The following is a 16,925-nucleotide window of genomic DNA, read 5'->3' on the forward strand; positions in this document are numbered from 1 at the left end:
GCGAGGCCAACAGCGCGGGTTCAATTTGCATACTGGGTGAGGTTATTCGTGAAGGCCTTGCCCGAGGTGGGGTGACCCTCAGGTTAACGTTTCACCGATCAGCTCTCTCCCTCAACGGGGAGAGCAGCCTTTAGTCACCTGGGACAATGATGACTTTACATTAATTTAAGGCGGCTCGGGCAGCACGGTGGCCTAGTGGTTAGCACAGCTGCCTCACGGCGCGGAGGACCCGGGTTCGATCCCAGCTCTGGGTCACTGTCCGTGTGGAGTTTGCACATTCTCCCCGTGTCTGCGTGGGTTTCGCCCCCACAACCCAAAGATGTGCAGGGTAGGTGGATTGGCCACGCTAAATTGCCCCTTAATTGGAAAAAATGATTGGGTAATCTAAATTTATTTAAAAAAATAATTTAAGAACGCTCAACATTTGAATAATAATCCTCATGTGTGTAACAAAACATTGAGATTTCTGTATTTCACTTTATATAGTTACAAAACAGTTAAGGTTTAAATTTAAACTCTCTTAAAACACGTGCTTGGCAGGACGACTGATAAGTCGAACCGGAGGTTAAGAGATATTTTCCACTCAGATCAAATGAAGGATTACAGACCGAAGACGGGTACATGGAGTTAAGATACAGATCAGTCATGATCCAATCATAACTGGAACGTCACGCTCTTTCCCGATTCAAGTGGGTTCGAGTTCCACTAGAGACTGGAAAAACCTACGGTGACTCTTCCCAATGCAGAACTGTGGGAATTCTGTACTGTGGGAATTCAGTACTGTCAGAGGAGACATCCTTTTTCACGACGCATTAAGCCGAGACACTATCCGCCCTCTCAGGTGAATGTAAAAGATCCCACTGCATTATTTAGAAAAAAAATAGCAGGGAGGGAGCTCTCCCTGGTGTGAGTGTGTGAAGATATGCATAAGCAATCATGTAAATAGTAATGTACACGACCTCCAACCAGCAGGTGGCAGTGGCGGACAACCACGTGGCAGTGTTACCTCAGCGAGTCTGGAGATAGTCGGCATAGTGGATAGTCATATTTGTAGTAGCTCTTAGATAATTTATAATAGTTTTTTAAAAAAAAAATGTTATTCTCCTCCTTTTTCACATTTTCTCCCACATTTACATCCATCAACAAACAATAATCAGCAAGATATGTCAGCCCCCATAATAACAACGATCCCATCTACCCACCAACCCCCAAACCTCAACACGCATGTTTACATAAACAAATGACAAAAAGGAATCAGGGATTACCTGTAGTCACCCTTAATCTTACACAGCCCCCCCCCCGCCCCCCGCAAAGTCTCCAGCTCCTCGCGTCCACTGCCTCTTGTAAAACTCCTCCTCCCAACCTCGGTTCCTTCCCCCCAACTTTCCACCCCGGCTAGACCACTCGGACCCTGTTCTGCCAGGCTCCGATGGCCGCAGCCCCTCCCCCCACCTCACTCCCGTTCACTGGCCGGCTTAAACCAGCCAGCGTGGAGGCCCCCGCCCGGGTCCCTTTCCCCCTTGCCCGGCCCTAGGAAAGCCCAAAGATCCCCTTTTAGCACACAAACCCCACATATCCCCCTACACCCCAAAGAGCCCTCATTTCGAGTGAAAGTCGCGTCTCTTCCCTTGTCCAAATGTATACAATATTGGCTCCTTTAGCCTCTACACCCGTGCGCAGTGATACAAAAAAGAAGAAAATACAGTCATGAGGTTACATCGGCTCATGGCCATTCCTCAATTTGTCAGCTCTGCCACAGTCCTTCTGCTTTCACAAACTCCTCTGCTGCTTCCGCCGTTCCAAAATAAAAGTCCCTGAGCTTGTAAGTCACCCTCAGCTTCGCTGAATATACAATGCCGTACTGCACCTTGCTAATGTACAGTGCCCTCTTCACCCGGTTGAAGGCAGCCCGCCTCCTCACCAGCTCCACCGTAAAGTCCTGGTATACACGTATACCAGCTCCAGCCCACTGCACCACCCGCTTCTGCTTGGTCCAGCTCAGGACCTTCTCCTTCACCCTGTACCTACGGAAGCACAGAGTCACTACCCTTGGCGGCTCACTCGCCTTTGGTACAGGCCTCCATGACCGATGAGCCCGATCCAGTTCATATCGGGAGGGACCCTCCCCCTCCCCAATAGTTTTGCCAGCATCGCGGCAAAATACTCAGTCGGCTTTGGTCCTTCAACTCCTTCGGGCAGCCCCATAATCCTCAAATTCTGTCGCCTGGATCTGTTTTCCAAGTCTTCCATTTTTCCTCGCAGATCCTTGTTAGTATCCATCACCTTCCGCATCTCCTTCCCCATCGAAGAAAGTTGATCACCGTGCTGCAATAATGTCTCCTCCACTTCCTTCAGCGCCTCCCCTTGCTCTCGCACCCCCGCTACTGCGCTCGCCACCCCCGTCCTCACCGGGGAAATCGCCTCCTCCACCAGCGCACTCAAAACCTCCCTCATCTCCTTCCTCACCGTCTCCATGCATTTCGCAATCTGCGCCAACTGCTTTTTGAATTCCGCAGCCATCACCTTAGTTATTTCTTCAGCCGTAAGCAATGCGGCCTCCCCTGGTGCTCCAGCCTCCATTTTCCTTGGTGGCCCCGTGGTGGCCTTTCCACCCCCCGACGGACCTTCAGCTGTTTTTTTTAACGGCCGTTTTTTTGCTCACCCTCGACATTTTTTTAAATTCTTTTTTTACTGTGTCTTCACTGTGCCTCCTCTGTGCTTTTGCCGCCTCCGTTGGCCCTGGGACCGGGCTTAAAGCCCCGAAAATGCCGTTCCCGAGCAGGAGCCCTCCATTGTGCGGCCGCCTCCCGCCCGCCATCACCGGAAGTCCCTAAATTATAATAGTTTTTGATAATTTTCTCATGGTTATCTAACCCACGTAATTGTTTAACAATAAACATTTAACTAGTCAAGAACTAGACCTTCTCTAGTGCATGATTCCTATCGGCCTAACAGTGTGACGGGCAATAATTATCCCTTAACCAATACTTAATAACCAGATGATTTGATCATTATATCGCTGATTTGGGGATCTTGCTGTGCGTGAATTGGCTGCCCTGTTTCCTTGCAGTACAGTAGTGACACCATTTCAAAAGCACTTAATTGGCTTTCGGGCACTTTTAGATGTCCTGTGCTGGAGAAGGTGCTATATGATTGCAAACCTGATTTTCAATTGAATGGCGGCATGGACAAGAGGGCCTGAATGGCTGGCTCCTGCTCCAAAAGGGTCTTTCATTACCAGAGTGTGAAACGCTCAGTCACAAGTTGTCGATGCAACAGGATAATTTAATTTAAAATCAGCAAGTGGTTTCAGAGACGGGGAGGAGCTTTGCGTCTTATGCTAAGTAATATATATTTAGCCAAGTGCAGGAAGAGCCATCACTGAACAATATTGCCAGCTAGAAACTTACCGTTACCAGTTTTCTTTCTTAAAAATCAGGGAGAACCGACAGCTCTAACTTCAGGTCTTTCAACAGGTGAAAGTCCAGGGAACTTTCCCAAGTTATAATTCTGGCAGAACATGCAAACAGCATAGTTCACAAAACCTCCTGATGCAGTGCGGTATGAGCGAGAAGCACTATTGATGTGCTTCATCGCAAGCCTCATCGCATACTAGATATTTTTTTAAAAGGACATCTTTAATCCTTAGGAGCTGATCCCAATTTGATCTAAATATGGCGTTGATTCAGTATCATGCTGTACTAGTCATTCTATAAATAAGTTTGACCAATAATTTCAGGCTGTACACTTACTCTGGTCCACTGTTTAGGTAATTTGTGGTCACGGTACTGAACAAGTAAACCCAGGGGCCCAGAGGTCAAACTCCACCATTGAATCATATCGGCTTTACAGTCAGAAACAGGCCATTCAGTCCTACTAGGCCATGCCAGTTTGTATGCTCCATCCCAGCCTCCTCCACCTCTCTAACATATCCTTCTTTCCCTTTCACCCTCATGCACATGTCTAACTTCCCCTTAAAACCACCTATAGTACAATTGGCCTTGGAAGCAGCACAGATTCACAAGGTTGTCACCAGGGCTCTCTGGGTTAAAATGAAGAGAGACTACATAAACTTATGCTTGCATTCTCAAAGCACTTGAGGTTAAGGGGTGATGTCATAGGGGTCAGGAGTCAGCAATTTAGCATCTCGAGCCTGCTCCACCGTTCAATATGATCATGGCTGATCTCATCATGGCCTTGAGATGATCAAGAGGAGATTTGATAGAGTTATTCAAATCATAAGGGGTCTGGGCAGTATAGATAGGGAGCAACTGTTTCAGTTTACGGAAGGTCTTAGAATCATAGGACACCAATTTAAAGTGAATGGCAAAACAAATTGGAGGTGTGTCAGGTGGATGTACCCTTAAGAAATGGGTGTTTATCAAATAGCTGCAGTGATGTCAGTGTGTGGGTGGAGCTGGGCTGTCTGTCTTTTACTTTCGTTTTGAGCTGTAAAGCTGCTATGTGGCTGTTTTTGGTTTCGTTTTCAGAGGTGAAGAGCTGTATTCAAAGCAAGCAGATGTGTAATGAACTGTCTCTCTACAAGCTAAAGAATGTCTTCAGCTCACTTGATTTCAAAGTAATACCTGTTTCTGTAGAGAATTTAAACCTGCTGTCTTTGTAAAAAGGGTTTAACTTATGGATGTTGCTGGGAAAGGTATTAAGGGTTACCTATAGAGTATTGTAGCTGTGGCGTTACGTGTGTTGGTGGGTGATAAGATGTTTACTGTGTGTTTATAAAATGTTAACTGGGTTCATAGAATAAACAATGTTTTGTTTTAAAAATACTTCAGGTCTCTGTTGCATAACACCTGGAGAGTGGGCGCTTGTGCCCCCATAACCAAAATCTATTAAAAGTCATGGGTCAGGTGAACTCCATGATATATTTTGGAGTTTTCTAAACCCTGGCCCATAACAGCTGGTAAGAATTAAAAAAAATAAAATAAATGCAGCGAGTGGTTACAATCTGGAATGCACTGCCCAAAATGGTGGGGGAGGCAGGTTCAATTGAGGTCTGCAAAAAGGAATTGGGTAATTATCTGGAGAAAAGATTTGTAGAGCTACATGGAAAATGCCAGGGAACAGGAACTGAGTTGCTCTCAGGGAGCAGGCACATACACAACAGGCCAAACATCTTCCTGTCCTGGAACCATTCTTTGCATCTTTAGCCACATTTACCGGGCTGTCAAAGGCAACAAGCGAAGGGCGACAAGCATGGCCTTGTTTGCATTGTCCATATAATGGAAACAAACAACAAGAGAATAAAAGGCACAAATCTCTGATCAGGGGAGTCCGTCTGCTTGTGAAAACTTCCTTCCGGTTGGGGTTTGCAAGACTTCTCGCTGGGTATAAAGTATTGCAACAACTACTTACGGGTTCACAATCTCTTCTCTCTTCCCACATTTGGCACAGAGTTCCAACTTGAATGCACATGGTTTACACATAACGTGGTAAGAATCCTTCACTGTCTTCTGAAGGCATTTAACACTAAACAGAATTAAAAAGGAAAGTCAGGGGGTTACAGGCAGCTGAATTTTTAACATCGCAATGGACAGCCAGTTGTGTAAATGGTGGATCAACCAAGTTCTTGTATTTCGCATTTCTATTCAGAATCCATTTGAATGTTATAGCACAGGGAGAGGCCATTCTGTTATCTAATCTGCGGCAATTTTAGACAGCTAGTCTAATTCCATTCTCACAATTTCCCAAACATTTAGTTATTCCTCTTTTTTAATGTAACCAACTTCATTTCCTTCTGAAAGGATTAATAAGCGCGAGTTTGTGATAGGCCATGTTTCGCAGACCAGAGATGGGTCAAGTTAGCAATCTTCTCTGCAACTCAAGCAAGGTGCACAGACAAACTGAAGGTGCCTGCTGCGTAAAAGCTTACGTAGCTGACGAGAGATCAAATATGTAATAAAACAGCCCAGTGTTGGGACATATCAGGTTTAGGCCATGTCAGTGTTTGAAAGTGATCATTGGGGAAAATATTCTCGGTGCAAAGTTCTGACCATACCCCAGTTTTGAAGTTCTCACACTTGCCACATGGAAGTCATTACAGGTCTCCTACAACAATTGGAGCTTTTGTGATCAATGTCAGTGAAAATTGGTATTGGATGTTGAAATGTTGCAGGCAACAACAAAAAAAAAAAAATCACATGAGGCAGACATCATGTTGATATCAAACAATATGTCACAACAGAGACTACACTTTTTAAAAGTTGTTTTGTGGCTGGAAAGAACTTTGGGATGTTCCGAGGCGCTGGAAGTCACTTTATAAATGCAAGCTGTTTTTTCTTGACTGCCTTTGATGAGGGCGACAATCTGATGGTGCTAGTACAATTACAGAAATATGACCTACTCGAAGCACAAATAAGCTTTTAACTCACCATTTCCGAGCCTGACTAAGTGGTTTGTATTTGTTGTATTTTACTTTCCATTCCAACACTTCCTTACAATGTTTACAGACACCAGAATGCATCATAGCATTTAATCTCTGGGAGGAAAAATTTAAAAAAATTAATGTATTAATGCAACTTCAAAATCCAAATTTCAACATCTACTGGAGAAGGCGCAAAAAAATTCAACAAGTTCATTCAAGTCGCCATGGTCCCAGATAACCATAGGCTGCTTTCCCCTTTGAGGGGGGAGAGGTGACTGGTGATGATTTAACCCGAGGGTCACCACGTCTCAGGCGAGGGGCAAGGTTGAGAACCTCAGCCGGTACAGGAATCGAACCCGCGCTGCTCGCCTCGCTCTGCATCATGAACCAGCTGTCTAGCCAACTGAGATAAGCCGCCTCCGCCCCCCCCCCCCCCCCACCCACCCACCCACCCACCCCGAGAAGGACGATACTAGAATGGAAGTGCTCTACTAGCTGGAAAGACAGAACAGACATCTTTACAAAGGAAAAGGCTAAGGGATGACCTGATAGAGGTCTTGAGTTTGGTCCAGCAGACGCAGAGAAGATGTTTCCACATCTGCAGCAGTCATCATTGTAAAAGACAGACACTAATAAATCCAATAGGGAACTCAGACTTTACTCAGAGTGGTGAAATTTGCTATTACAGAGTGGTCGAAGCAAATAGCATAGATACATCCAGGGAGGAAACCAGCTAAACGCACGAGGGAGAAAGAAATAGAAGGATGGGCTGATAGAGTGAGAGGAGGGGGGGGTAGGAGGAGGACTGTGTTGAGCATAAACTCAGTACCAGGCCAATTAGACTGAATGGCCTGTTTTTATATTGAATATACTTTGTCAGCAATTCTCCAGTAAAAGGTCCGACCTAGATCAGCCAGGATCATTCCCAACTACAGAATCAGAAGTTCAAGTAAGCTAAAGCCCCTTTGTTACTTTTCTTGTTAAATAAATATAGACAGTCTGGGGAACAATGGTGCTAATTGTTCCACTCGAGGCCACTAAAACCATGCCAAGCTGACTAATAAGATTATCTACAAGAGAGGATTTTCTGCTTAACATGCGATAAAATACTAGGAAGAGGCAGCAGCCAAGGCTGATTTGTGACCTAACTACACATACCCAGCTTTGTCTCACATCCCTTAATAACTTTAATGATTTTCATTAATCTCAGATTTAAGTTAACACCTGACCTAGCATCAATTGGCATTTGCAGAGGGTGCCAGACTTTTACCTTTGTGTGCAAGGAGTTTGTTTCCCAACTTCAGCCTCGAAAAGCCTGGCTCTAATCTCGGGGCCACATTATCCTGCTTCGTGACTCCCTAAAATCGCAGGGTGTTTACACAAGTCTTCTGCAACTTTAAACTTCAGTAACTTTGGATGTACACGTGATAGAAACAAGTAGTAAATGGCATTTTAAAAGCATCATTCATTAAGGTTTTAATGCAATTGTTGTGATACCGAAACCGATTGGAAATGGCAACAATAAATGAAAGGTGGACTGTATGTTAGAGCTAGCAGAACGGAGTTCATAAACCCTGCATACTTGAAACTTTATGAATTATGCTTTAAGCAATTCGCTTGTGCACATCCAAAGCTACTAAATTTGAAAGGTGCACGTGGATTTTATAAATACTTCAATTTCTCTCCATCTACTCTTATCAATTCCCACAAATAATTTTACAAACTTTGATCAATTCCCCACTTAATCATTTCAGTATCAGGGAACACAATCCTAATTTGTAATCCTCGTAACAGCACAGTAGCACTGCTGCCTCACAGCGCCAGGGACCCTGGTTCGATTTCAGCCTCGGGTGACTGTGAGGAGTTTGCACGTTCTCCCAGTGTCTGCGTGGGTTTCCTCCGGGTGCTCCGGTTTCCTCCCACAGTCCAAAGATGTGATGTTTGGGTGGACTGGCCATGCTAAATTTCCCATGGATGTGCAGGTTAGGTGGGGTTGCGGGGATGGGGCAGGGAGTGGGTCCAGGTAGGGTTTTCTTTCAGAGGGTTGGTGCAGACCTGATGGGCTGAATGGTCTATTTCAGCACTGTAGCGATTCTATGATTCTAACTTAAGCCAGGGTGATCATTCTTGTAAATCTACACTGCACTCATCTAGAGTGGCGCGGTAGCACAGTGGTTAGCACTGTTGTTTCAAAGCACCAGGGTCCTGCGTTCGATTCCTGGCTTGGGTCACTGTCTGTGCGGAGTCTGCACGTTCTCAGTGTGCCTGCGTGGGTTTCCTCCGGGTGCTCCGGTTTCCTCCCACAACTTCCGAAAGACGCGCTGTTAGGTAATTGGACATTCTGAATTCTCCCTCAGTGTACCCAAACAGGCACCAGAATGTGGCGACTGGGGGATTTTCACAGTAGCTTCATTGCAGTGTTAATGTAAGCCTACTTGTGACAATAATAGAGACTATTGTATTATTCTAAAGTGTAGTGCCCAGAAATGAACCGAGTATTCCATCAAAATTCAGTAAAGGATTTCAAGCTGACAGCACATACGGAATGTCAGGCTGTCTTGAGGTGGGCTATGGTTAAACTGTCACTGGGCAGCACCAACATGTACGTTTCATTAAGTGAACCGAAGACAGAAAATCTACAGCATCAAGAAGAGGCTATTCAGCCCATAGCGTTTGTGCTGGTCATTGAAAGAATCTATACAGCCTAATCCCACTTTCCAGTTCTTCCCTGTTCAAGGGCAGTTCAAGTGCATATCCAAATATTTTTAAAAATACGATGAGGGATTTGCCTCTCACCCTTTCATTCAGCGAGTTCCAGCTCCCCAACACCCTCTTGGTGAAAGAAAACTCTCAACTTCCCTCTAACCTTCTGCCAATTACTTATAGGGCGGCACGGTAGCACGGTGGTTAGCACTGTTGCTTCACAGCACCAGGAACCCAGGTTCGATTCCCGGATTGGGTCACTGTCTGTGCGGAGTCTGCACGTTCTCCCCGTGTCTGCGTGGGTTTCCTCCGGGCGCTCCGGTTTCCTCCCACAAGTCCCGAAAGATGTGCTTGTTAGGTGAATTTGCCATTCTGAATTCTCCCTCTGTGTACTCGAACAGGCGTCGGAGTGTGGCGACGAGGGGATTTTCACAGTAACTTCATTACAGTGTTAATGTAAGCCTACTTGTGACACTAATAATTATTTTAGTGACCCCTTCTGCTAACGGAAATAAATCCTTCCTGCACACTATCGAAGTCACTTAATTAAATCTCCCCTTATCCTCTCTGATCCAAAGAAATTAATCTCAGCCTATTCAGTATTTGCACATAGCTAATATTCTCCATTCTTGGAAAGATTTTCATTAATCTCCTCTGTACCCTCTAGTGTGACTCCATCCTTTCTAAGGAATCCATCGTTTTAGTTATTGACTGGATATTCAATTTTGTAATTTACAAATGCAATGGAGGAGATTTATTTTTCAGTGGGCTGTAAATAATTCCTGGCTATAAATACTTAACGGCAAATCAGCCCTGTAAAGCCCAGTGTTTACTGTGAGTTTATTGCAGTCACCTCAACGGCCTTCTTTCTTTGCCCTCCCTATTGGGCAGGAATCTGGCACGGGGGGAACCTGGTGTACCGTTCTGGAACGTTTTCTAGCAAAGATCGCCTGAATAAACAGGCAAAAATGCATTAAAAAATGCAGATCCCGGCTGGAGCTACCATAAATGCAACATCCCTCCCACAAGTCGCCAACCGGAAGTCTTCTTCTTAAATGATTGACATCCTCCTTGGGCATAGATAATATGATGTGGAGATGCCGGCGTTGGACTGGGGTGAGCACAGTACGAAGTCTTACAACACCAGGTTAAAGTCCAACAGGTTTGTTTCGATGTCACTAGCTTTCGGAGCGCTGCTCCTTCCTCAGGTGAATGAAGAGGTCTGTTCCAGAAACACATATATAGACAAATTCAAAGATGCCAAACAATGCTAGGAATGCGAGCATTAGCAGGTGATTAAATCTTTACAGATCCAGAGATGGGGTAACCCCAGGTTAAAGAGGTGTGAATTGTCTCAAGCCAGGACAGTTGGTAGGATTTTGCTGGCCAGATGGTGGGGGATGAATGTAATGTGACATGAATCCCAGGTCCCGGTTGAGGCCGCACTCATGTGTGCGGAACTTGGCTATAGGTTTCTGCTCGGCGATTCTGCGTTGTCGCGGGTCCTGAAGGCCGCCTTGGAGAACGCTTACCCGGAGATCAGAGGCTGAATGCCCTTGACTGCTGAAGTGTTCCCCGACTGGAAGGGAACATTCCTGCCTGGTGATTGTTGCGCGATGTCCGTTCATTCGTTGTCGCAGCGTCTGCATGGTCTCGCCAATGTACCACGCTTCGGGACATCCTTTCCTGCAGCGTATGAGGTAGACAACGCTGGCCGAGTCGCACGAGTATGTACCGCGTACCTGGTGGGTGGTGTTCTCACGTGTAATAGTGGTATCCATGTCGATGATCTGGCACGTCTTGCAGAGATTACCATGACAGGGTTGTGTGGTGTCGTGGTCACTGTTCTGAAGACTGGGTAGTTTGCTGCAAACAATGGTTCGTTTGAGGTTGCGCAGTTGTTTGAAGGCAAGTAGTGGGGGGGTGGGGATGACCTTGGCAAGATGTTCATCGTCATCAATGACGTGTTGAAGGCTGTGAAGAAGATGACGTAGTTTCTCCGCTCCGGGGAAGTACTGGACGACGAAGGGTATTCTGTCGGTTGTGTCCCATGTTTGTCTTCTGAGGAGGTCGGTCCGGTTTTTCGCTGTGGCGCGTTGGAACTGTCGATCGATGAGTCGAGTGCCATATCCCGTTCGTACGAGGGCATCTTTCAACGTCTGTAGATGTCTGTTACGCTCCTCCTCGTCTGAGCAGATCCTGTGTATACGGAGCGCTTGTCCATAGGGGATGGCTTCTTTAATGTGTTTAGGGTGGAAGCTGGAGAAGTGGAGCATCATGTGTTTCTGGAACAGACCTCTTCATTCACCTGAGGAAGGAGCAGCGCTCCGAAAGCTAGTGACATCGAAACAAACCTGTTGGACTTTAACCTGGTGTTGTAAGACTTTGTACATAGATAATATGGATAGTCAACAACTTTTCCCAAAGGGAGGGGGAGTGTGAAACGAGAGGGCACAGGTTTAAGGTGAAAGGGGACAGATACAAAAGGGTCCAGAGGGGCAATTCTTTCACACAAGAGGATGGTGAGTGTCTGGAACAAGCTGCCAAAGGCAGTAGTAGAGGAGGGTACAATTTTCTGTTTTAAAAAGCATTTAGACAGTTATATGGGTACAGTGGGTATGGAGGAATATGGGCCAAATGCGGGCAATTGGGACTAGCTTAGTGGTAAAAATTGGGCGGCATGGACAGGTTGGGTCAAAGGGCCCATCTCCCCCTTCTCACCTTAAACCTGTGCCCTCTAGTTTCACACTGCCCTACCTTTGGGAAAAGATGTTGACTATCCACCTTATCCATGCCCAAGGAGGATGTAAACAATCTACTAAGAAGACTTCGGTAGGCCGGTTTACAAAGGCATTACAGCTATAATGAAGGTGCTTTGCCTTCTTCCACTGAAAACAAAAATAGTCTAGAGTGCCATATCTCTCAGTTCTGAAGCACGGGAAGTTTTAAACGGAAGAGAATTGTGGCATTATTGACCATCCCTGAATTTTCCCTGTTTGAGCGTCCAATAAGACAGCACAGGAGGAGGCCATTCAACCCATCATGCATGTGCCAGCTCTTTAAAGCATGTATCCAATTAGCCCCACTTGCCTGCTCCTTCTCCATCAAGTATTTATCCAAGTGCCTTTTGAAAGTCAAGTTGTCGAAATGCCCTACCCACTTGGTTACGGACCCTTCTGGCATTCCTCGCTCTGAACAGGTCATAATTGTAAGCACCACTATTAAAGCTCCCTTTACTTTGCTTCAAGGAGGCCAATCCCAGCTCCTCCTGTCTCTCTGTGTAACTGAAGTCCCTCACCTCTGGGTACCGCTCTAGTAAATCTTCTCTGCACCTTCACACCAGGCCTTGCTAAAGTGTGGTGCCCAGAATTAGCCGCAGTACTCTAGTGGGGGCCTAAGCAGCGATTTGTAAATGGTTAGTCTACCTTCCAGAAAGTCGAGACGTTGCTGAAACAGGCAGCACTGACCCCAACCCCCCCCTGAAATTGAATGTATTACTTTGCAGGCAACTATTCAAAATAATTGTAAGAAAACTAAGTTGCAAAAGAGCCTTTGAAAGGAAAGGCAAGATTATTATGCAAATGCTACTTCAAAATTGAAATCTAAAATGTAATTAAGGAGCAATGTGGTTCATCTTTATCCAATTTCACTCTTAATAATGTTTGGTGAATGCGATTCACACCAAATGCTAGGATATTGGAGCAGGCCCACCACACACCGGTACGTTAGGAGGTTCCACAGTGTGATTACCACAAGGTGTTCACTTCCAATTTAGCACACGCAGGCTGTCACGCTCAAACACAGGATATTTCAAGGTTGGCCAGTGCAGACCAGCTGTGAAAAAACTGCTCCCGATTTTGGAGTCCCTAATATCCATATTTCAAAAGAACAAAAATCCCACTTACACGTAACTTTTGTTTGAAAAGAGGAGGATTGCAAGATGGTACATGTGAATTTTATTCACCCAAAGCCAACTTTTAGCCTCCAGAAAGTTTGGTTACTATCTGTGGAATCATTCTCAGGCCGATTACCGACATTTGCTTTTAAGTTACTTTTCAGAAGTTCAGCTTTTGATTCAGTTGGCAGCACTCTCTCCGAGTCAGAAGGTGTGGCTTCAAGTCCTATTCCGGAGTCTTGAGCTCATAATCTAATAATAATAATCTTTATTGTCACAAGTAGGCTTACATTAACACTGCAATGATGTTACTGTGAAAAGCGCCGGGTTGCCACATTCCAGCGCCTGTTCAGGTACACTGAGGGAGAATTCAGAATGTCCAATTCACCTGACAGCAAGTCCTTCAAGACTTGTGGGAGGAAACCGGAGCACCCAGAGAAGAAACACACAGACCCGGGGAGAACGTGCAGACTCCACACAGATAGTGACACAAGCCAGGAATCAAACCTGGGACCCTGGCACTGTGATAAAGGTGTACAAGGCGATGAGAGGCATGGATAGAGTGGATAGCCAGAGACTTTTCCCCAGGGCGGAAATGGCTGTCACGAGGGGGCATAATTTTAAGGTGATTGGAGGAAGGTATAGGGGAGATGTCAGAGGTAGGTTCTTTACACAGAAAGTTGTAGGTGCGTGGAATGCACTGCCAGCAGAGGTGGAGTCAGAGTCATTAAGGACATTTAAGTGACTCTTGGACGGGCACATGGACAGCAGTAAATTGAAGGGGTGTAGGTTCGGTTGATCTTAGATTAGGATAAATGGTCGGCACAACATCGTGGGCTGAATGGCCTGTACTGTGCTGTACTGTTCTATGTTTAGTAACAAGCCCAGAGAACCATGGATGGCCAGATATATTCAGGATACAATGAGAAGGAAAACAAAGCCATTAGCAGGTACAAGGGGAGCAAATCAGTGGAGGCAGTAGTGGAGTACAGAAAGTGCAGGACGGAGCTTAAGAAAGCAATTAGGAGAGCAAGGGGATATGAGAAATATCTGGCTGGTAAAAGTAGGGAAAATCCCAAGATGCTCTATAAGTACATCAATGGGAAGAGGAGAGACTGTGAGGTTCTTGAGCAAATGAACAGAGAGTGACAAGGTATTGGAGGTGTTGGCATGTGTAAAAGTGGGCAAATCTCCAGGTCTGGATGAATTGTGTCCCAGGCTGTTGTGGGAGGCGGGAGGAGAGATTGCAAGGGTTCTGACCAAAATTTTTATTTGCTCTGGCCATGGGGGAGGTGCCAGAGGACTGGAGAATAGCTAATGTGGTCACACTATTTAAGAAGGGTTGTAGAGATTAGCCATGGAGCTACAGACCAGTGAGTCTCACATCAGTAGCAGGGAAACTATTGGAGAATCTATCTCCACTTGGTTTGATCAGAGATGGTCTGCATGGCTGTGTCAGAGGAGGTCATGCCAAACAAATTTGATTGAACTTTTTGAGGAGTCGACCAGGTGTATAGATGAGGGTAGTGCAGTTCATGCAGTATATGGATTCCCGCAAAGCCTTCGACAAGGTCCCACTGGGGGACTTTTAAGGAAGGCAAATGCACATGGGTCACAGGATAACTCGATAAGGTGGATTCAAAAGTGGCTAAGCTGTAGAAGAGGGTGATGACAGACGGCTACTTTAGTGACTGGAAGCCAGTGTCCAGTGGTATACCACAGGGATCTGTGCTAGGTTTCCCATTATTTGTCATTTATGTAAACAACATGTTTTCTCTCCTCCCCCCTGCACAGTCACTTTCAAAGCACCCCAAGGTTTCTTCATTTGATCCTCCCCTTGACTACTTACTGCTCGAAGACATTATCCACAAAGACAGACTAGGTGTACTATTGGATGCTAAACTCTAGTCTGTGGAACAGTGCAGCACAGGAGGCCATTCAGCCCACTGCGCCAATGCTAGTGCTTTGAAGAGCTAGCCAATTAGCCCCACTACCTCTTCTTTAACTGCAAAGACCTCAGCATAACTTGATGAATAAACTCACCCCTCTGTGGTTGCGTTAAATCTGTGTCCCCTGGTTACGGAGTCTGACTATTAGAAGCAGCTGTTCTGTATTTACTCTATCAGACACCCCCCCCCTGATGATTTTGAATGCTGAAATAAATGATTATTGAAAACAACCAGATTTAAAGATTAGAGGCACATTTCACAGTGAAGCTGGTGCTTACCTTTATCTTGTCACTTTTAATATATTTGTCATTTTTGAACCCAATAACGTTCTGGTGCTTCTGCGCCCTCCTCCTGGCAACGTTTCCTTTCTCTGTGCTCATGATGAGTTTAATAAACTGCAGTTGTTTTCAGTGAATTGTGAAAGATTTTTCACAACAGGACATGCAGACAGGCCAGCAGATGCAGCTGCGCCGGAAGTGAAAGGCAAGAGATCACGCGGGTTCCGGTCACGCCCCCCCCCCACACCACACACCCGATTGGTCGCTCCGAGCGGCGCTGGCGATGCTGGGTGGTCGGTTCGCACATCAGTCGGCGGCACCCGGCCAATGGGAAAGCGGGACGGCCGGAGGGGGCGGGCCCAGAGGTGATTGGTCCGGCTTCCGGCGCTGACTCCGCCCCCCCAGTTTAAAAAGAAAGGACAGTTATTTCCCGCAAACTGGGGACCGGGCTTCCCGGATGTTCAGCGGACCGGAGTGAGCAATCTCCCCATGCCCCCCCCCCAACACACACACAAAAAAAAAACCACACCACTGAGCAGCGGTCATATTGGGCTCGAAGCACTAACTCTGTTGCTCCCTCGCCCCACAGATCCGCTGACTTTTTGCAGCATTTTTTTTAAGACTCCCCAAATCCACCCGCATCCCCATGCTGCCAACTGCGCATGTGCACCACTCCGGAATGGGTCCCGCCCACATCCTGCCGTGTGTACCTACCGCGCACGCGCCCACCCGTCCTTCCAACCGGCTCCCCGCCCTACCTAAGCATGCAGGTGTCTACCCGTCGGCCGTACCCCCAACCCGCTCCCTGCCAACGACGCATGCGCCTCTACAACAACCCGATCGATGGCGCATGCGTCGACTCCTCGGACGGCCTGCCCGCAGCTGCTCTGCGCATGCCTGTCCCCGCGGGCCAAAGGCGTGCCCGCGTCCTCGCCGCTCCCGCTTCATTAAACAAGTTTAAAAACAGAAAGTTATGGAAATGCCCGGGCCGGCGGGTTGGGAAGTGAAATCGCGGCTGTGAATCGGCGAAGGATTGAGCCGAGGCGGTGCGTGTGTGAGGGGGGACGTAGCGGCCCGCCGGACGCATCCCTTTGTTTTAGCCGCCGGGGGGAAACCGCGGGCGCGGCCCAGGTTCCGCCGACCATTGTTCCCCCCCAAACACACAAACTAAACTGATCGCCGCCAGGCCGGGGCCTCCGGAAGCCCGTCCACCGGCAGCGGGACGGGATGTGAAGTGGTTGCCTGAGGAGCGACTGCCCCAGGCGGGTTAATCCGGGAGACGGACGGACCCCTCGTCCCGCATCACCGAGCCGGATCCCGGGCCCAGTCTCCCGATGATTCCCCCCCGAGCGGAGCGCTGAGGAGCGGCGGAGACTCGGCAGCAGCAGCGCGGAGAGCCGCCATTCTCAACACCGCCTGAGGCCTGACTCCCCGCAAACTTTCACCGGCAGCCCGCCCAGCACTGATCCGACTGGCTGGTGGCTGCAGGGCTCCCGGCTCCCTCACCCCCTCACCTCCCTCACCCCCTCACCTCCCTCACCCGCTCACCTCCCTCACCCGCTCACCTCCCTCACTCGCTCACCTCCCTCACTCCCCCCTCTCACCCTCGCCCACTCCCCCTTACCCCCTCGCCCACTCCCCCTTACCCCCTCGCCCACTCCCCCTTACCCCCTCGCCCACTCCCCCTTACCCCCTCCCCCTTACCCCCTCGCCCACTC

General features: G+C 47.5%; 1 protein-coding gene across 1 annotated transcript in view; it reads right to left on the reverse strand.

Annotated features, from left to right (window-relative positions):
• c9h9orf85 (chromosome 9 C9orf85 homolog) overlaps positions 1-16,701 on the reverse strand; it is a 29,248-nt gene extending 12,547 nt beyond the window's left edge. Inside the window, exons 1-3 of the mRNA XM_072517372.1 lie at positions 15,208-16,701; positions 6,390-6,496; positions 5,374-5,487 (exon numbers count right to left, since the gene is read on the reverse strand). Of these exons, the coding sequence (XP_072373473.1) occupies positions 5,374-5,487; positions 6,390-6,496; positions 15,208-15,309 (323 nt within the window). The 5' untranslated portion in view covers positions 15,310-16,701. The remainder of the gene's footprint in view (positions 1-5,373; positions 5,488-6,389; positions 6,497-15,207) is intronic.
• Positions 16,702-16,925: the final 224 nt, after the last annotated feature.

This window comes from Scyliorhinus torazame, chromosome 9 (assembly GCF_047496885.1).
Source record: "Scyliorhinus torazame isolate Kashiwa2021f chromosome 9, sScyTor2.1, whole genome shotgun sequence".
Taxonomy (NCBI): domain Eukaryota; kingdom Metazoa; phylum Chordata; class Chondrichthyes; order Carcharhiniformes; family Scyliorhinidae; genus Scyliorhinus; species Scyliorhinus torazame.